Genomic DNA, 22,722 nt, shown 5'->3' on the forward strand with positions numbered 1-22,722 from the left:
ATAAAACACCATTTACCTTAACACGTTGAGACCTATAGGTTAAAAAATCCATCAGCCAACATTAGGGGTGGAATGGTACACAGAAGTCACGGTTTGGTTCATACCTCGGTTCAGTACGAATTTGGTACAATGAAGGGAAAAGCAAAACAAAAATGTAGAAGGCAATTTTTTTTATTGTGCATGTCTCAGTCTGTACCACCTAGTGTCATACAGTATCTCCCCTGAGCAGCTGCACAGCCTGCCCTGAAGTGTGTAAAGTAAGATGTAAACCGTAAACAATAAGTACCCCACATGATCTCCAGACTCCATCTGTAACATGTAAACAAAATAAGACAATCAGCCAACAAACTGAAAATACAGCATCTCTTATGTATGTGCGACGCACAAGCACGAAGGTGCGCGCGGCAAAAATGTCATCATTGCGGCGTGGGCGGTCATGCGCGTGGCCACATTTTGCGTGGCGGTGTGCAGTGCACGGCTTCTTTTGTAACAGCGCTCACGGCTCCGCATCCGAAGATGTGCGACTTCGAGCCGAATCTGGCCGAGTATGTACATCTCACAGCACAGGACCAAGTTCTTGCGTCTACATTAGTTGCTTACATTAAAGGGATAGTTTACCCAAAAATGAAAATTCTGTCATCATTTACTCACCCTCAAGTTGTTTCAAACCTGTATGAGTTTCTTTCTTCTGCTGAACACAAAAGAAGATATTTTGAAGAATGTTGGTGACCAGACAGTTGCTGGACCCCATTGACTTCCATAGTAGGAAAAAAAGATACTGTGGAAGTCAATGGGGTCCAGCAACTGTCTGAACACAAAATATATTCTTTTGTGTTTGTTACGAACCCATCAAATGAATTATGGATCAGCATAACATATAAAAGACCACAGAGATTCGGTGACAGTGTTAATAAATAATTTGAATCAAATAATACGTCTTGACGTAGGCAGAGCATGGTGGCAAAAATAAGCAAAACATAAACAAAAGAAAACCCTGACCCACACTATTCTTCAAAGCAGATGAAACTTGCCTGCCTCCCGTTCAAAACAAAAGACAGAGTTTGTGTGAGTCTTCCGGGTCCTCTTTCTCCTGCTCTTCACTAATCTCTACTAAATAATATGCACAAACCCATCACCAGTTACCACCAGCTCTAAATAAATGTAATAAACTAAAAGTAACAAACAAATCCCATATCGGGATCGTGCTTGTGAACCCAACATTAAATCCAGCTCTAACCAATTCAAAAGGAAAACAAAGGCCAAGCACGCAGCGGAGTTAGAGTGCTCCGTCTGCCACCAGGAGCGGATGGGAAGTGAGAGAGAGCCACGGTCTCCAGACTGGGCGTCTTTAAAGCAGTTGGCCCGCCCACAATCACAGCCGGCGGGACCTCACGTGACCTGTATAGGAAATTAAAAACCAGTAACACGTAACAGTGTTCAACAGAGGAAAGAAACTCATACAGGTTTGAAACAACTTGAGGGTGAGTACATGATGACAGAATTTTCATTTTTGGGTGAACTATCCCTTTAACAAAATGAGCCTACAATAGCAGACATAAGCACTTTAAATAAAAAGAAATGGGCATGTTTTATAAAAAGGTTCACAAAACGAAATAAAAATGTTAAGAAAATGTAACGTTAATTTAGTTGTAGGTTACGTTCTTTTTTCTCTAATGTCACAGGGAATAATCTGGTTTACACGATTATTTTGTAGTGTGGTTTTGGTGTAAAGTGTTGTACTAAAATAAACATTCACGAATGTAGCTTACTTCTCGCCGCTGATTCCTGATGGTTAAGAGGACAATTACACCGAGCGCGAAGTAAATGCCTCGTCCATGTGGGGAGGCGCGCGCGCAGTCATCGAAGGCAATTAAAGGCTGATGAAAAATCAATAAAAACCAAGCGTACAAAAGTTTTTGCGCCCTCAGGATGTCCCAACATCATGTTTAATAGGGTACATATTTCATCATCAACACCCCTGCCTGACCTGTAGGCAAACTGAAGCGGATCTAGATTGGCCTGTACCATGGTCAGAAGCGCGTCCTTCACAATCCTCTCAAATGTTTTCATTATCAGAGACGTAAGTGCCACTGGCCTGTACTCATTTAAAGATTTTGGGACATTATTCTTAGGCACTGGCACAATAATAGACTCCTTCCAAAGACGAGGAACCTTATGAAGACTCAATGACATTTTAAAAATGAAACAAAAAATATCTGCCAGTTGTTCCGCACAATTTTTAAATTAGGCCTCCAATACCATCCGGGCCAGGACTTTTCCTCTCTCTCACACCCCGAAAAAGTTTTGAAACCATATCCTTATCAACATTAACGCTATTCTGGTCCAGAGCAGCATTATTAAAAATGGACAATTCCTGACTAAAATCATGACAATTAAAACGATTATAAAAACCATTCAGATCGTTAGAAAGATCAAAATCGAGCTTCCCATCAAGAGAAATATTACATTTTTTAGAATGCATCCCCATCATGGATTTCACCCCCTCCCGGGCAGAATGTGAATTTCCAGAGCTTAGCATATCCTCTACTTTGTTCTTATAATTAAGCTTTGCCAGTTTAATTAGGGCCCAAGCCCTGAAAGGGCGAAGGCCCTATTGTTTTTCTTCGGATTATTAGGGCCCAGACAGCCCCCCCTTTTCTGTGTGTGTTTGGAGGGGAGCAGAAAGACTCACACTGATACAAGCTCTAAAGCAGACTTCTTCTCGACAGTCAAAGCGGGGTTACGTTATTGCCCGTCGTGCACAGGAACCCGAAAGGCAACGGGGTGGCGGCTTTTTATATATATATATATATATATATATATATATATATATATACAGTCATGGCCAAAATTGTTGGCACCCCTGGTAAATATGATCAAAACTGGCTGTAAAAAATAAATCTGCATTGTTTATCCTTTTGATCTTTCATTCAAAAAATTGCCAAAATTCTGACCTTTCATTGAAGCAAGAGAATTGAAAGTGGGGCTAAATCACATTATGAAATAAATGTTTTTCTCCAAAACACGTTGGCCACAATTATTGGCACCCTTTTATTAAATACTTTTTGCAACCTCCCTTTGCCAAGATAACAGCTCTGAGTTTTCTCCTATAATGCCGGATGAGTTTGGAGAACACCTGACAAGAGATCAGAGACCATTCCTCCATACAGAATCTCTCCAGATCCTGCAGATTCCCAGATCCATGTTGGCGCTTCTTCTCTTCAGTTCAGCCCACTCATTTTCTATAGGGTTGCGGCCAGGGACTGGGTTGGCCATTGCAGATCTTGGTTTTGTGCTCAGTGACCCATTTTTGTTTTGATTTTGATATTTGTTTTTGGATCACTGTCCTGTTGGAAGATCCAAACATGGCCCGTTATAAGATTTCTAGCCCCGGCTGTTAGGTTTCGATTTTTTATCTGTTGGTATTTGATCCAATCCATGATGCCATGTATCTGAACAAGATGTCCAGGACCTCTGGCAGAAAATTAGGCCCACAGCAGTAAAGATACAGCAGAGTATTTCATTTTACACATGGGGTACTTTTTTATCCCTGTGTGCACCTAACCCATCTTAAGTGTTTGCTGCCAAAAAAGCTATTTTTTTGGTTCCTCTGTCCATAGAACGTTTGAAAAGTACCTGACACGACTGCCACTTCATACGGGACGGGTTCTATGGTCAGATGAAACAAAAAAAAAAGCTTTTTTGGCAGCAAACACTTAAGATGGGTTTGGTGCACACAGGGATAAAAAAGTATTGTTTTCCTTCGGATTATTATTATTATTATTATTTTTCTTACGACTATTCGGGCACTTTTGGGTCTCTTAACGTGCTCAAAAACTCTTGAAACTTTGCACACGGGTCAGAACCCACGGCCATTAGAGCCGGACTGAAGCTGGTACCCGGGCGTGGCAGGGGGGCTCGACAGCGCCCCCTGGAATGGGATTCGAACACTTGTCCGTATATCAAACACACTTGCATGTAATAATATGAAACTCGGTACACATTTAGATCTCATCGGGCCGAACAACTTTCGTGCTCTAAGTTTTACGCCAGTCCAACAGGAAGTTGGCTATTGTGGGTGGTATGAAAACGCATGCCCCTGGAATTTGAAACACTCTTTCTAGAAAATTCATCCAATCGCAACCAAACTCGGTCAGCATGAAGTCAAGACATTGAGGATTCTAAATTGCGCACGGATTTTTGATATCTCGAACGGTTTGGCCATGGCAAGGAAACGAAATTATGGCGAGAAAAGAGAAACACGATGTGTTATAACGTCTTCATACATTTATTGATCTTGATGAAACTTCAGCAGTGTGTTCGCTGTAAGAGGCCGATCACATGGATGTAACTAATGTGAGTCAAAGTTATAGCGCCACCAACTGGCAGCAGGAAGTGTGTTACTTTTGACAAAAGTGGGGGGGGTAGTTTTACCTAAAGTCACAAAACTTGGTATGTATATTGTGCACATCGAGCCGGACAACTTTCTAATTTACAGTCATTAGCTCCTACCAACAGGAAGTCAGATATTTTGGTTTGAATGTGGTTTTGTCTCTCTCTGCCTCTCTCTGACAGAGTTCCCCCTGCCATTATGTGTGTGTGTGTGTGTGTGTGTGTGTGTGTCTGTGTGGGGAGGGGAGGGAGGGCACACACACATAGACAGCCCCCCCTGTGTGTGTCTGTGTGTGTGGGGAGGGGAGCAGATAGACTATGAACAATTGTGCCATCTAGTGTTTTATACTATGTATAAATGTGTTTTTTATTTTAAACAAGTGTTTTAAAGGACACTAATTTCAATTAATTATATGCTGCATTTTTATGTATATTTAAACTATCAAAGTTAGGATGTCATTTTTTTAGTTTCAAAAGTTATCTGTCTCTGTCTCCCTTTGGCTGTCATTACCCTCCCCTCACTCCCACAGTCTCACTTATTTATTTCTGTATCAAATAATATTACCATTAACAAAAAGTTTGAGTTTCTTTTTCAATCAATGTATTATGTGTAAATTAAAAATAAGCAGATTAAACAGATATGTTTGAGGGCAAGACATGAAAACGATTAAATATAATATAGTATTAGTAAAAGAGTGCAGTATAGGGTTGGATGAATCAGATAAATAACATATTTTGTTAAAAAAACATTTGGTTAAATAAAACCGAGTGATACATAGGGCTATATTGCCCTCTCGACAGTCAAAGCGGGTTACGTTATTGCCCGTCGCACAGGAACCCGAAAGGCAACGGGGTGGCGGCTTTTTATATATATATATATATATATATAAATAAATATAGCTGCAAGCAGCGATGGAGGGCCCAAGCCCGGGGCACCGCCACCCTGGTGCCTTTAGTGTAACTAAAGGCACCAGGGTGGCGGTGCCACCGGCTTGGGCCCGTAATCGCTGCTTGCAGCTATATTTCATTTTAGGTTTCAGAAGGGTGCTCACGCATACTTTGTGGTTGATATGTGCCCTCGATGCGCACTTTTGCAGAACCCACACTGATGCAAGCTCTAAAGCAGACTTCTTCTCGACAGTCAAAGCGGAGTTACGTTATTGCCCGTCATGCACAGGAACCCTAAAGGCACCGGGGTGGCGGTTTATATATATATATATATATATATATATATATATATATATATATATATATATATATATATATATAGCTGCAAGCAGCGATGGAGGGCCCAAGCCGGTGGTGCCACCGGCTTGGGCCCGTAAATCGCTGCTTGCAGCTATATTTATTATTATTTTTCTTACGACTATTCGGGCACTTTTGGGTCTCTTAACGTGCTCAAAAACTCTTGAAACTTTGCACACGGGTCAGAACCCGCGGCCATTAGAGCAGGACTGAAGCTGGTACCCGGGCGTGGCAGGGGGGCTCGACAGCGCCCCCTGGAATGGGATTCGAACACTTGTCCGTATATCAAACACACTTGCATGTAATAATATGAAACTCGGTACACATATAGATATCATCGGGCCGAACAACTTTCGTGCTCTAAGTTTTACGCCAGTCCAACAGGAAGTCGGCTATTGTGGGTGGTATGAAAACGCATGCCCCTGGAATTTGAAACACTCTTTCTAGAAAATTCATCCAATCGCAACCAAACTCGGTCAGCATGAAGTCAAGACATTGAGGATTCTAAATTGCGCACGGATTTTTGATATCTCGAACGGTTTGGCCGTGGCGAGGAAACGAAATTATGGCGAGAAAAGAGAAACACGATGTGTTATAACGTCTTCATACATTAATTGATCTTGATGCAACTTCAGCAGTGTGTTCGCTGTAAGAGGCCGATCACATGGATGTAACTAATGTGAGTCAAAGTTATAGCGCCACCAACTGGCAGCAGGAAGTGTGTTACTTTTGACAAAAGTGGGGGGGTTAGTTACCTAAAGTCACAAAACTTGGTATGTATATTGTGCACATCGAGCCGGACAACTTTCTAATTTACAGTCATTAGCTTCGACCAACAGGAAGTCAGATATTTTGGTTTGAATGTGGTTGTGTCTCTCTCTGCCTCTCTCTGACAGAGTTCCCCCTGCCATTATGTGTGTGTGTGTGTGTGTGTCTGTGTGGGGAGGGGAGGGAGGGCACACACACACACATAGACAGCCCCCCCCTGTGTGTGTCTGTGTGGGGAGGGGAGGGAGGGCACACACACAGACAGCCCCCCTGTCTGTGTGTGTGGGGAGGGGAGCAGAAAGACTATGAACAATTGTGCCATCTAGTGTTTTATACTATGTATAAATGTGTTTTTTATTTTAAACAAGCGTTTTAAAGTACACTCATTTCAATTAATTATATGCTGCATTTTTATGTATATTTAAACATTATCAAAGTTAGGATGTCATTTTTTTAGTTTCAAAATGTATCTGTCTCTGTCTCCCTTTGGCTGTCATTACCCTCCCCTCACTCCCACAGTCTCACTTATTTATTTCTGTATCAAATAATATTACCATTAACAAAAAGTTTGAGTTTCTTTTTCAATCAATGTATTATGTGTAACTTAAAAATAAGCAGATTAAACAGATATGTTTGAGGGCAAGACATGAAAACGATGAAATATAATATAGTATTAGTAAAAGAGTGCAGTATAGGGTTGGATGAATCAGATAAATAACATATTTTGTTAAAAAAACATTTAGTTAAATAAAATCGAGTGATACATAGGGCTATATTGCCCTCTCGACAGTCAAAGCGGGGTTACGTTATTGCCCGTCGAGCACAGGAACCCGAAAGGCAACGGGGTGGCGGCTTTTTATATATTATATATATATAAATAAATAAATATAGCTGATGGAGGGCCTAAGCCGGGGGCACCGCCACCCCGGTGCCTTTAGTGTAACTAATGGCGCTTTTCCACTGCATGGTACGGCTCGGTACGGTTCAACACGGCGCGGAACGGTTCGGCTCGCTTCGCTTTTCCACTGCATGGTACGAGTCGACTCGGTACGGCACGGTTCGGTTCGCTTTAGCTCGGTTGCTTTTCCACTGCAGTTAGTACCGCTTCAAAGTGGGTGGGACTGATCGTTATTGTAGGTCCGGTGGTAGCCGTGTGCGGCTAAGAGCTGTGCTACTTCCGCTCCTCGGCCACCAACGAGAGGAACGTCTGCACCTCGTCCACTGACCACGATTCAGCCATTTCTTGTTTGATTTTTTTTTTACTTTTTTTGTCAAGTAAATACTCTAAAAACAGGTGCTACCGCGTTGGCTGTTATCTGGCTATTTAAATCTAGCGGGTTTAGTGTCTCGTGTCGCAAATACAATGACGCTGAAGTGACGATTCTGTCTGACCAATCAGTGATCTGCAGTGATTTCACTGCACATTTAGTATCGGTACGGTACGCTTGGAACCTCAACAGAGGTGGTACCATTTAAAGCGAGCCGAAGCGAGCCGTGCCGTACCGTACCATGCAGTGGAAATGCGCCATAAGTGAGCCGTACCGAACCGAGCCGTACCGTACCATGCAGTGGAAAAGCGGCAAAGCGTGCCGTGCCGTACCGAACCGTACCGTACCATGCAGTGGAAAAGCGCCATAAAGGCACCAGGGTGGCGGTGCCACCGGCTTGGGCCCGTAATCGCTGCTTGCAGCTATATTTTAACTTGTTTTTGTAATACCTTATACTGAGTCACATCACCTTGATTAAAACAAATATTTCTCTGAATAATTGAATTTTTTACTGATTTAGTGACCCATAGTTTATTATTTTGGTAAATGTGGTCAATTTCTTTCCTAGGAATAACAAGATTCTCACAAAAGTAATATAAGCTGACACAGTCTCTGTAAGTTCATTCAAATCAGCACAAGCATCAGTAAACACATCCCAACCTGCAACTAAAACAGTCCCGGATACAATTTACAGATTCCGCCGAACAAAGACGTTCCGGCTTAGTTTTCTTCAGGACCGATAATGGAACTAAGTACACAACATTATGATCCGATGTACCTAAGGGAGCTCTACAAAGTGATTTATATGCTCCCTTTACAGATCCGTAACAATGATCCAAACATTTCATATAACGTGTAAAACAGGTTACATACTGATAAAAACCACACAGGGACTTTTACAATGGTTAAAAAAATCACCCATAATAAAATTCGGTGCATCCGGCAAAGATCCCTTGAAGCCTTTGCACAGTTTTAACGATAGTTCGGGTCGCTGTATCAGCATTAGCTCTCGGGTGAATATACACGAGCGTAACAAATATCTGCGGGACTCCCTAGGTAAGTAATAGGGTCGTAGGGAAACAGATAAAAGTTCAATGTCAGGTGTATAATGTCTCCCTACCTACTAGGGCTGCACGATATTGGAAAAAAATGACATTGCGATATTTTTTTCCCCAACAATATATATTGCAATATTGAGAGCCATAACTCCAGGCTAAAGTCAATAATTACCATTCCATGATATTAATAATTTCACTAATAAGCAAGCTTCATTACATGTGACAAAAAGGTCACTTATTTTATTCCAAAATTAGAACATTTCTGTAAACACAAAAGAAGTAAAACAGTCTTGGTGTTGGTCATCATAATCATATGAAATAAACAAAATGATATAAAACTTTAATATATCTTGTATTAAATCTTCTAAACAGATTAGAAAACATGTTTCTGTAAACAGAAAAGCTGAACACATTTAAACAGCAGCTTTACCGCCTGTCAGCGTCGCCGCTCCCACCACGCGCATCAAGAGCTGAGGGAGCACCAAAAAAATAGCCTAATGAAAACCAATAATTATAATGCCGATATTATTTCAGTATAAAAATACAGACATCCCAAGTCTCGCGGAAGTTACGGGAGTCTCCCGCATATTGATAGCGGCTCACTGATGCCCGCGAATTAGTTAAAATCTCCGGAATCTAGAGCGAGCGCGCCCGCGAGACAGAGACTGTGCTCCAAACCGCGTAGTGCGTGCACGGCAGAGAGGGAGAGCGAGAGCAAGAGACCGCGCGCGTGCCTCATAAAGCGCATGTAATATCTCCCGCTGGTGCTACTGTGCTACTACCCTTCACATCGCATGTTCCGGGGATGTGACTATCGCTCACTCGCACATCGCGATGTTCGATGTTAAAACCGAATATCGTTCAGCCCTACTAACTACCACTATATTACACCAACTTTTGTTAACATAAAGACATAATCCTCCACCAAGTGATTTACCCGTCACAGTTGGATCTCTGTCCAAACGATAGGGTTCCCCAAATCCATCAATTTCCAAGTCGGAATAAGAGTCTTGTATCTTGAGCCATGTTTCCGTGAAAGCGAGAAGACATGCTCCTCTATACTCCTTAAGGAATTTTACATTTGCCCGAAGCTCATCCAGTTTATTTCGGAGTGATTGAACGTTAGCTAACATAACTGTAGGGAGAGGAATACGACGATGGCCTTGACTCTTCAATCTCTGACGTACGCCACCGTGACCCCCCCTCTTCCTCACCCCTTTCGGCTTGGATCAGTGTTGTTTTTGGCAGCCCTTTTAGTTTTAGTCTTAGTCTTTTTGACGAAAATGCTTTTTAGTTTTAGTCACATTTTAGTCACTTATAAACTTGATAGTTTTAGTCAAGTTTTAGTCGACGAAAACGCAATAAGGTTTTAGTCAATTTTAGTAAAAAAAAAAAAAAGTAGTCTTTAACAAATTAATTTAGGTTAAAAAGTATTGGAAATGGGCTTAGGTTTGACAGGTTGCAACAAGTGTTGCAATTCATAAAACAACAGTTAACCTTCAAACCTTTGCATAATAAACTAGACTTTCTGAATAATTCGATTGGTTGGGTGCTTACATGCGCTTCGTGAGGCACACTAGCACACACACGCAAGGTCTCTCGCTCCCTTTCTCTGCTGTGCGCGCGCTACACATGCGCGCTCTTGCTCGCTCGATCTAGATTCCGGGAGATTTTAACTAATTTGCGAGCAATTCTGAAATTAGCGTACACTATGGTATTTTTTTCATTATTGATCGTACAGAGGTCAAAATTATCGTACAAATACAATAAATATTGTACGTCTGGTAACACTGGTTGTTGTTGTGTGGAATCTGGTGAGCGGCAGCCGGGTGGTGGGCGTACCCAAAACAACGATTAGAATGTGACATTGCTGATACTTTTTTTAGCTCAAAACAGACCGATTTCACGCAAAATTATCATATTTATAGGCAGAAATTACATGCATTGTGAACGTCAGACTTATAATCATTTTCGTTCCATCTCGTCTCGTCAACGAAAACTCGAAAACGTCTCGTCATGTTTTAGTCACCTTAGAGCCATTTTTAGCTAGTCATCGTAACGTTATCGTCATAAAAAAAAGGTGCGTCAACGAAATAATTGCGTTATCGTCATCGTTGACGAAAACAACATTGGCTTGGATACACACTCTCGGTTTGCCACAGTAAAGTCTGACTGGATAACCTCTGCTGGAAACGCCGCCAGAGGATCCACAGTGCCCTCTCCAAAGCTCCGTAGTAGTAGAAGAAACTCACGGCTATACTGCTGAGGTACACGGAGATCGCATAAAACACTCAAAAAGTGGCAAAAAAACAAAAAAGGAACAAGCCCGTCATATTAAAAGAAGTTATTGTTTTTAAACAAATAAAATAAAAAACAAGCACAAAAACGTCACTGTACTGCACGCTTCCCAAACTGCTGCTGCGTGTCGCCATGAACAGCGCCACCTGTTGTCTGTCTATGTTGAAAATTACTAAAATTCTGGTAACGTTGTTGCAAATTGGGAACCAGATATAAAATAAATGTAAATGTAAAATAGTATTTAGCTTGATCTAACATTGATCATAAATATAAAAATGTCTCAAATCTCCTTTTACTGAACATTTGCTGAATAAAACCCAGAACATTCTGTACCATTTCATAGTTGGACTGTTTATCTAAATGTGATGAAGTGCTTGAATGTTTCTAACATGAATGTTCTCCAGCATCATGAATGAATGAAGAATAAACACCAACCTCTTTGTTCTTCAGGATCTTCAGTGTGTTTCATTCTGCAGGGTTCTGGATCACTCGTGTTCTCACTGTCCTCTTTAATAAACTCAGTCTCTGCAGATTTCAGCTCTTCCTGATGCTTTCATGCTCGTCTCCACTTGTAGCTGATGGGGATTTACAGGATTTATTGGAGAATTACTGTGGGAGGAGCTTCACTGATGATGTGATTGCAGTGGGAGGAGCTTCACTGATGTGATTGCAGTGGGACGAGCTTCACTGATGATGTGATTGCAGAGTTTGAGGAGCTGATCTGCCAAAATCAAAAGTATAAATTACTGAGTTTGTTTTTATAATAAACGACACTTCTAAGTGTAGCTGGCGCGGTCTGCACTTCGCCGACTACTGCGTTGTGTTCTGGTGCACTGATGACAGGACACTGACGAGCTTCAATCGGAATCAGTCTCTCTCAGTCAAGAAGAATGCAGACTCAATATTTAATCGCATTCAAAAATCTGAAACATTACCATGAAAAATGAACATATCGCATTAGGCTTGAGTATATCATGTGTGTCATATTGCGTGTTATTTCTGTTATTAACTATGGGTAATAACGTTAATGTTTTACATTAACATTATGCAACATGAAATAAACCATCTTCCTTTCACTAGTTAACACAGTAACATGCATGAAGCAAAATGTGTATGCTTTACATCTGGGCTGTTCAGTGCCATTGAACATCAATAAATACAAGAAAACTTAAATAAACACATTATATTCTAAACCTGGTATTGGAAGTACATACCTGTACAATTTCAAAGAGAGTAAAAGTTCAGGATTGTATCTCCACTCAGAATCAGCCTAACATAAGAAAAAGGAAAACTGAAACATGTGGGCTTCATCACAAGACGACAGAATGGCGAGCGCTAACTTACAGCAAAACAAACCACGAGGCTAGCTATGTTAGCAATTCCTTAAGCACTCAAAACAGCAGTTCTCGACACATCTCAACTAAATATGTGCACTCATCATAAAATACACGTACAAGTTACCATGTGCACTAAAGCTAAAGTTACAGCCGGTATATTTCAAGCTTACATTGCACTGATGTGAACACGTACCTCTCTCAGTCCAGTAGAATGCAGACTGAGAAACGAACGCTTTAAGTCAGTATATGACCACCGCCAGCCTCTATCCGATAGAGGGCGCACTTACACGACAAACAACTCTCCCAATACCTGTGAGCTACCATGAAGTGACTCACAATACAAGATTATGGTGAAATAAACTCACATACCCACAAGATAGAAAATGGAAGGTTGCAAAAATATTTGTCATTCTTTAACCTGTTACATAAGCATTTATGTCTGTCTATCTATTCATCGTACAGTAACTGATGCCAATTCATTAATTTTGTATTTATTTTTTTATTATTGCTAATCCTAACATTATTTTGCTTCTTCGTTAAAATCCAGGTATCTAGAAATATAGAAAATAATATAAATAATTTAAATTCTTCCAAATATAAATAATGGTAAGAAAAACAGGAACTATTGTCATGAAATAAAGAGTGTTTTCAGCAGATCTGTTAATATTGATGAGCCTCAGACTATCAACACTCATTCAACAAGCCATTCAGGATCATAAGCAGATCATCTCACTTTATTCTGAGTGTTTGCTGTTAGAAACACATTATTTGAGTCAGATAGATGACTAAAGACTATTAAACTGCTCCATTGAAAGACAATACTGTTATTTCTCACACTATGACATGGATAAAACATAAACACAAAAACAATCACTAATGATGACACTCATCTTTATAAACCACTAGGGGAGAGTGGATAGAAGAAATTGGTCATGTGACCACATAATTTTGAAAAGTAATCAATTTTACTCATCCTCCAAAGAAGAGAGAGGTAAGCACATTTTAGCTCAAAAAACTGTTTTTTTCCTTTCAAAGTAAAATTTCTATGATTAAGGTTTTTGGATTGTAATGTCTGAACAAGTATAGACACGTTTGAAAACATTTCACATGTTTTAGTGCTTTAGCAGGCTATACAATGAGTCTATACAGTTAGCATGAAGTTAGCTCTTAACTGCTGGATCATGCTAGTTTTTCAAACATGTGGGTCTGGGGTGATTTGTGCCAAAGGGCCTGGGTTAAGTTGTGCCAGATCCAGACCACCTATACTCACAGGGGATAATCTGGAGATGGGCATGCCTCATCAGTGTTTAGGCCTACCTGCCATTTGTTTAATTTAGCTAACACTGATTTCAGTTTTGAGTTTGCACTATGTTATTAAAGAGAAGTTTTATTAAGTTTTTAAGTGGCTTAAGTCACAATAGGATGTTTAGAAATTAGCCTAGTCACTTTATTCTTATATGTTACATAATTGACAGACAGCGTTCTATGTATGTCAATAGGCATCTATTGCCAAAGTCTTTTTGCCTGAAATGATTCACAAATATCATATATTGTGTTGCTATGGTGCTCTAAATGGTTGCTAGGGCGTGGCTTGATAGCTTCACAATGATCCTGAGAGACTGATTGGTCGTCTGAGTAAAATGAGCCCGCCCTCTTGTCTCTGTGACACTGTGATCCAGATTGGGTGATTCTATAATTTAGGGTACACTGCATGTCCAATGATGTTAAATATACTTATACAATCAAATTTTTTCAAACAAATTGCATTTTATGTGTAAACTTGCTTTATGAAATAACATCACACAGACAATATGTGCAATATATTCTTCATTTTGCTTAAAATGTGTCATTATGGCCCTAAATATACAGTTTTGTCCATGTCTGATTTCAATATGAGAAAGTTGAGGGTCCAAAAACATCCATTAAAATAATTAAAATAAATCAATTATTTTTGCAATCTTTTACAAAAGTCTTAATATTAAAGGAAAATAATAGTTTAAAATATAAGTTATTTATTTAAATATTAAAATATATTAATTTATTTGTGTCCACAAAATGTTGGTCAACTATGTTACAAACAAAACCTCCCCCAGCAACTCAAAAATGGTTTGTCCCAAGACCATGTGACCAGCACCATGTGATGTCATTTTCCTCTGTGGAGGCCATTTCAAACACACCATGGTGAGTCTCCTCTCAGTTTTTTCAATATTTGATGTAGAAAAGCATATTGTGAATGGCCGTATTATTAACCATCAACTATGTTATGTACATTGTCATGGCTACAAAGTTTTATTTATTATAATGAAATGTTGTGTGGAATTCTTACATTAACCTGCTCAAAAAAATGACATGTGGTTAGCTAGGCTAGGTCCACCATTTCTGTTATGTGGAAGAAATATGGAAATTGTCAACTAAGTTATGGTCAACTAAGTTACAGTCAACTATCTTTCAACTAAGTTACATCAGTGCTCTACGGCATATCATGATCATTAATTGTTTCTATGTTATTTATATGGACTGAACATGTGTGTATATATATTATGTATGTAGATATATTATTTTACTTTGAAAAATTATACATTTAAATAGGTCTCCTCAGCTGAGAGACAGCGGAGATAGATACCCCTTTTCCACCAACAAGAACCGGGTGCTGGTTCAGAGCCAGAGCTGGTTCAGAGTTGGTTCGACTGACGAGCTTACTAAGAACCGGTTTGCCTTTCCACCGGCTAGAGAGCCACAACAGAGCCAGATCTTACGTCACTGTATACGTCTCATGTTGCCCAGCAACCGCTAGTGCGGTAGCGCCAAACACAAACACACGCCAGGCTTGTTCGAGATGCATCGGCTTCTTGCAGATGACATCAAAGCACTGCGATAGCGATTTAAAAGCACAAGGAGTCCTATATGCTCTCCAAACACTACCGCAGCTCCGATCGGTCCTCGCCGCTCCGATGCATCTCGAACAAGCCATCGACAATAACGGACGTTGCAATACTATGGATGCTCATGGGATTGCAAAAATACATCGGAATCCAACGCGTCCGTGCAGCGCGCCGTAACTTACATAGACGTATATTATAATCGAGCTGCTATTAGCTCGACTAGCTGCTATTTAAAAATGGCGGTCACAAGTTTCTATTCGACGTGTTGGTCACGGTAACCCCGCCCCCAGCCCCTGACGCAAGCGGTTCTTACTTGGCTCCGTTCTAGACCCTGCAATGATTTGGTGCTACTTAAGAACCACTTTTACTGGTTCGGAGCTGGTGCTTTGGCGGTGGAAAAACAAAGAACCGATTTGAAACTAGGCTCTGGCTCCGAACCAGCACCAGCTCTGCCTTGGTGGAAAAGGGGTAACAGGGCTCGTCGTGATGCAGATCCTGAAAGAAGGGCAGCATGTTTGGAGAAGCAGAGAGAGGCATGGCACAGGCTCAGGTCACAAGGAAAGGTGAAGACAGTGGCAGATATGAGTGAGAGAGAGAAATGAAGAAAGAGGGCCTACTGGAAGAAAGCAAAACAGAATAGCAGAGAGAGAAAGAGCAGGCTTGAGAACGTAATTACACCACCGGATAGTCCAGACAACCATCCACCTCAGAGCAGCAGGTAGAGTTCAAGAGGCTAGACAGAAACAGGTTTATGCATTTAATGTTCCCAGTTACCCACATGTTTTGTCTGTACATTAATATACAATATACTGGTTGTTTATTTCAGACAGAAGAAGTCTGGAAGAATAAAGGCCAAAAGAGGAAACTCAAAATTACATAGAGAAATACAGAAACTGAGAGACTTGCTTGAAAAGCAAAAAAGAAAATCAGATCAATTTCGCAAGAAACTAAAAAGATACAATAGCACTTCAAAAGAGAATGTGTCAGAATCCCCAGGATCCAAGACTAGGCGACAACTTCAACATGCCTCTGTTTCCTCTGAGGTGCGCAGGTCACTGCTTGTGCACAATGCACTCATGGCCAACATGAAAAATGCCTTTTTCACCAACAAGAAAAGGGCACATAGGCGGATAATGTCAGGGCTTGTAACAGGAAGAATCCTGAAAAAGTATGGCTTACAGCATGAAATAACTAAAACACTACACCTGTCCAGAAAAAAGAAGACTCTAGCTGATGCTGAAGGGAAAATTAAGTACAGAAGCCTGTGCTATAGAATGCAAGAAAATGTTCACGAATTTTTGACAAGGGATGAAAACAGCCGTTTGACGGCAGGCAAAGCTCAAACAATCACGAGAGGGAAGAAGAAAAAACAGAAGAGGTTTTTAAATGACACCTTGAGAAACCTCCACAGGAAATTTCTCATTGACCATCCTCACTCCAGCCTTTCCTACTCCTTGTTTTGCCGTCTGCGTCCATTCTGGGTAGTTCATCCAACAATCGCAGACAGAGAAACCTGTCTTTGCAAGGTCCATGAGAATTTTTCATTTCTTGCCGAAAAGCTTCACACGCTTAAATTAATTAAGGGTGTGGACATGGAGGATATGATGACATCCATAAGCTGCAATACAAAATCAAAGGACTGCATGTACAATGTGTGTCCTGATTGCAAAGGGCAGGAGTTTGCTATACTAGCAGAAGGTGACCAGCAGAAACGTGTCGAGATCACTCAGTGGTTGACTGAAACAGTGATTAGAGAAAAGAAGAACAATGATGGTGTCAAAGAAATGGTCCCTATGAGAATAACAGCAAAGAAGAAAAAGGAAATAGAGTTAGGAGACATGCTGAAGATGTTTCAAGATCAATTGACCCATTTGAAACGACACATATTTAACATCAAAAGTCAATTTTCACATTACCGTGAATTGAGGCTAAATATGTCCGACAACGAATGCTTGATTCACGTGGATTTTTCTGAAAACTATTCATGTAAGCTTTCATCTGAAATACAAGCAATGCACTTCAACCAGAAACAAGCTACCCTCCACACAGGAGTTCTTTATGTTGGGGGGACAACAGAGCACATGTGCTTTGGCACCATTTCTTCATCAAAAGAGAAGGGCCCTCCTGCCATATGGGCACATCTGTCCCCCATTCTCGATGAAGTTAAGGCCTCACATCCTTCTATTGAGGTGGTACATTTCTTTAGTGATGGCCCTACAACACAATATAGGCAGAAGGGAAATTTCTACCTCTTGACCACAGAGCTGGTGAACCGTGGCTTCAAAAGGGGAACATGGAATTTTTTTGAAGCGAGCCATGGGAAAGGTGCTCCCGATGGAGTGGGAGGCCTCCTGAAACGGACGGCTGACAGGCTTGTAAGCCAGGGGCATGATATCGGATCAGCAGAGGACTTGTACAGTGCTTTGGTTGATAGTGGTACTGTACGAGTGTTCTACATCTCTCAAAATCTTGTGAATGAATTCCTCCAGAAGATGCCAAGTTCTCTGCCAGCAGTGCCTTCAACCATGAGAATACATCAGGTGGTCACAGGGTCCTTGGGAAAGCTTCTCTATCGAGATGTAAGTTGCCCTTGTACCACCAGGCAAATGTTTGAGTGCCAGTGTGAAGACACACATGCCTTCAGCTTTGAGGTTCAGCCATCAAGCCCTGCACTGCCTCTAGTACACTCAAACAAGGACAATGAAATTCTGTGGAGTCCTCAATTGATTGGACAGTGGTGTGTTGTGACCTATGAGGAGACGATTTACCCTGGCACCATTCAGGAAATCACAGAGACTCATGTGCAGGTGAAGTGCATGAGTAAAGTTGGACGGGCAGAGAACCGCTTTTTCTGGTCCCTGATAGATGATGTGCTCTGGTACTTGTTTGAAGATGTTTTGCGAATTATTCCTCCTCCAAAGCCAGTAAATTCCCGCCATGTTGAAATTGATCAAGATATCTGGTCAAATTTGTCAAAGATCTAACTTGGTGTTCATTTAGAGGCATTCTCTCTGAAATTATATGTTTTGTGTGCAGTGTTTCACCTTTGCATGCTGAATGCAAAAAAATAAGTTTGAATAGCATTGTTTTTTAAAGGCTCTGTTGCATCAGCCTACTGTTCTGTTGAAGAGTTTTTAGAGTTTTTTTGGGGGGAATTGTTAAATTACTTGAATTGAGCTGATAAATTAATTACTAAGAGTATGTGTTGCCTTTTATCAGTGCATTCTGAATGCATAAAATAACTTAAAAAGGATTTATTTGGGATTATATAATTACTGCGCAATCCCTGTTCTGTCAAATATTGACTAGTTAGTGTTGACTTGGATGTTCTCCATGAAATTATATGTAGCTGTTTGTATTTTTGTCACTGCATTCTGAATGCATAATTGAGAAGTTCAGTTCACTAAGTTCATTTCTGTACTGTTCAATAATTCTACATTTAAAATAAAAGAGCAAAGCAACTTTGAAAGCAACTTTGCTAATTAAATTCTGTCTCATGAATAAAATGTTGTCCATGGTTAACAATATGTCCAGTCAACTAGGTTACTAATGTCAACCGTGTGATTTTCATTGTCACCTAGGTTACACTTAGATTTTTAAAGTTAAAATAGCCAATACTGATGATTCTGACATTTTATAGCATTCTACTTATTTGCATAGGTTGGAGTTTACTATAACATCTTTTTTAATTATCAAAAATAACTTTAATGGAGATTTATGATGAAAAACATCCTTGTCCATAAGGACAATTATAAATGCATTGCATGTTCATCTTTAAAAAAAGGTTGATTATGAAAATAATTTAAAATAACAATTGTATGTGTGGCAGAAATAGACTCAAGAGCCTTCTAAATTGCATTTAATTTCAAGTGCAAGACTGAATTGAATGGTTTTTATAACACCCTGTTTGTCTGTAACATAGTTGACAAACTCTGAAGTAAAAACATGTTTTTAATAAAAAAAAAAAAAAACAGTTAATGTTTAAGCTCTGCAGATAACAGATATGTAACACTGAATTAATATACTATATTGAGACACTTAATGTTCCACTGAGAAAGGACAGTGCTCTTGTGCTTTTTTGCTGACATGAAATGTACCCTAAATTAGAGAATGACCCAGTTACGTTCAATACAAAATCCCTATGCAATTTACATATTGGAAAAACACATGCTATGGTATTCTAACAGTTTAATTGGGTGACAATATCTAAATAAACCTTAAATGAGTAATTTTGTATTGAATTTGTCTTGCTTTTATATAGCATTACAGTTCATAACATTAAAATGTTATGTTTTACTTCAGAAATCACTGGCAAAATTTACCCCAACGTATTCCCCCAAAGGCACAACTTACCCCGCACCAGGGACCACTTCTTTTCCCAAAAGCTATATTTCTGAAACAATTTATTTCAGATCCAAAGTTATTGTTCTCAGGGATGCACCACGTCCTTTTTAAAATAAATCTCTGATGTCCCCAGAGTGTGTATGTGAAGTTTTAGCTCAAAATACTCCACAGATATTTGTGCATGTTAAAGTTGTCACTTTTTGAGGGTTAGCAAAAGGGTGATTCTTAGACTATGGGCACTTTTACTGCTGTCCCACAGTATTGGCAGTGGTGGAGCTAGACTTTTAAAACAGGGGTAGCAAAGTAATATTTTGGGGGGTCAATATACAAAGTTTTTTTATTTACTAAAAATTAATTAATTTCCACAAAATGTATATAGATTCAATTAAAGTTGTTTATTTTCCAAAATGTACACAATTATACATGTATTAAGTATACACAGGGTGCGATTTGTGAGAAAAAAAAAACAGGGGGGGGGGGTGCTTTGAAACATTTTTATTCATAAAAATAAATCATGAGAACATGAACTTCATCACTGCATTTGCAGGAATTGTAAAATCCTTTTTCTTATTAACTGAAGTAGCCTAACGCAATATTTTTACTCTAATAGCTTATCTTTCCCCACACATATGAACTGATCATGCAATAACGTTAACTTTACATCGCGATGCTGAGCTACAGTGAAATGATAGAAAATACATTATCTGTGATAGCAATTCGCCTCATTCGGGCAAACTGGACGCGCGAATGAGGCTCGTGTCTACCGCACCGCGCTAAACACCGCGCCGCAGGACCTCTAGACGCGCATAAACGAGTCTTTACATTGAAATCACTCGCGCCAGACGCTCAAGAGTGAGTGAGTAATCATTTTACAATAAAATTGACTTTAATCAAACCACGGATCCGTGATAAGTTTTGTGATCCGTCTCGCCACTAGTGTAGTAGCACTGTGATCACTTTGAGGGGAGGATAAATTTATCCCCACCGGGGATAAAAAATAATTAAGCAGAGGCAGGGATACATTGACCAGAAAGGGGGAAATCCCACGCATCCCCCCCGGCAAATCGCACCCTGAGTATACAGCAAAAATAGAACAACAAGTATTCAAAGTGCTCCTTGGACTAATCAAGTCCAGTAGTAAACAAAAACTGAAGTAAACTTGGACCTGTCAAAAAACAAGGCAGGACAAGGCAGTTGTACACATTCAAATATGTACCACAAGATAATAATAGAACAACAATACAAAAAAACATAGAGCCCTTTAACACTGACTCTAATGATAAAGTTCAATAGTTGTACCAGGTATGACCTGCATCTACCCAGTGGTATGGCACCACCAAGTTCACAAAAACAAACATTCAGAACAGCATAATTTTGCGGTTCTGGTGAGATGAAGCAAAATGTTTTACAAAGTCCTCCATATTAATGTAATATGCCCTCCTTGACTCAACACTGAGTATGCCCAGGTGACTTAATCCATCATCTGCCATTGTTGTCCTGAGGTGGGTTTTTATTAATTTAAGGACAGAGAAACTTCTTTCGCAGGATGCAGTGCTAACTGGAATCACAACCAAAATTTTACTAAGCCTAAAAAGTTCATGGAAAACCTCTTTGTAAGGTTCCAAAAACCCCACAAACTCAAGTAGAGAAGCTGGTCTCTCTCCACTTTTCTCCCTTCTTAAAAGCCGTCTCGTTTGATGAAGCTCATGCTTAAGGTCTTCTAAATCTGACTCGAATGGTTTTCCCAAAGCAAGCAGGGGTTCCTCTTTTAAGAATGATGGGCCTTTGGAGTCAAGAGACTGCACTCCTTCCATTATCCCACAGTTCTTTTTCGGAAAAGCGCCTATTTATTTCTGCTGTAAGACAGTCAAGTACCTGATAGAAAATACTTTTATTGAACTCTTCATTGTTTGCAAACTCAAGAGTGCCTTTGTCCAACAGTGCTCATTACAAGTGAGTTCAGAAATTTCAAATTGGTCTTTGGTCGTCTCTTGTTTTGTGCTTCTGTGCTAATGTTGCAGTGGTGCACAAGTTCTTCAATCTCCTTCCATAATTCTTTAAATGTACAGTCACTTCTGTAGCTTTTTAATGTGTCTGTAAGGGACCCAACTAGATCTATTGCTCTAACCAGATCAAGACTTCTGGATTGGAGCATGTCAGACAGGATTTTCACATCCCCAAACACTTTACAAAAAGTAACCAAAAGTCCTATAAACTGTAAACAGCCTATCATTGAGTTATATAAGTCTATAATGTGTTATGTGTATGCTAGGTCAAAGAGATGTGTCTTTAATCTAGCTTTGAACTGACAGAGTGTGTCTGCTTCCCGGACAATGGTAGGAAGACTGTTCCAAAGTTTTGGTGCTAAATAGGAAAAGGATCTACCGCCAGCAGTCGATTTTGATATTCTAGGTATTATTAACTGGCCGGAATTTTGAGATCGCAGTAGACGTGAAGGACTATAATGCGTTAAGAGCTCGCTCAAGTACTGCGGAGCTAAACCATTTAGTGCTTTGTAAGTAATCAGCAATATTTTTTTATTTATACGATGTTTAATAGGCAGCCAATGCAGTGTTGACAGAACGGGGCTAATATGGTCATACTTCCTGGTTCTGGTAAGAACTCGAGCTGCTGCGTTTTGAACTAGCTGTAGTTTGTTTATTAAGCATGCAGGGCAACCACCCAGTAGAGCATTACAATAATCTAGCCTTGAGATCATGAACGCAAGAACTAATTGTTCCACATTTGTCAATGAGAGCATATGACGTAATTTAGATATATTTTTAAGATGGAAAAATGCGGTTTTACAGATACTAGACACGTGACTTTCAAATGAAAGATTGGTATCAAAGAGCACACCCAGGTTCCTAACCGACGACGAAGACTTAAAGGGGTCATGACATGAGAAACCAAATTCGCCTTGATCTTTTGGTATATAAGAGGTCTTTGTACCATTAAAACGTCCTGCAAGTTTCATAGCTTAAGACGTCCTCCCCATTATAAACGAATCATTTATTTAATCAAGCTCTAAATACAGCTCGTTCTGGATCCATGGTAAGAAGTGACGTCACGGTACGAAGTGACGTACCAGCGTTTGCATATGACCGCCTCCAGCGCGAGACAACTACAC

At 40.1% G+C, this 22,722-nt stretch overlaps 1 protein-coding gene across 5 annotated transcripts in view; it reads right to left on the reverse strand.

Moving 5' to 3' along the window:
* The window catches only part of LOC306996502 (uncharacterized protein), a 79,693-nt gene that overhangs the window by 28,916 nt on the left and 28,055 nt on the right, over positions 1–22,722 (reverse strand). For 2 of the 5 annotated variants that reach the window (XM_079609051.1, XM_079609049.1), the window contains one exon: positions 11,620–11,750. The exons of 1 other annotated variant lie outside the window; for it this stretch is intronic. Coding sequence is in view for 1 of the 4 variants with exons in the window: in XM_079609052.1 (XP_079465178.1) it covers positions 11,465–11,498 (34 nt within the window). In the remaining 3 variants the exon portion in view is untranslated. Of the gene's footprint in view, positions 1–11,464; positions 11,751–12,243; positions 12,300–12,559; positions 12,631–22,722 lie in introns of those variants that run through there. 2 more of the 5 variants (XM_079609052.1, XM_079609050.1) reach the window with 2 other exon arrangements.

This window comes from Phoxinus phoxinus (assembly GCF_949152265.1).
Source record: "Phoxinus phoxinus genome assembly, chromosome: 1".
Taxonomy (NCBI): domain Eukaryota; kingdom Metazoa; phylum Chordata; class Actinopteri; order Cypriniformes; family Leuciscidae; genus Phoxinus; species Phoxinus phoxinus.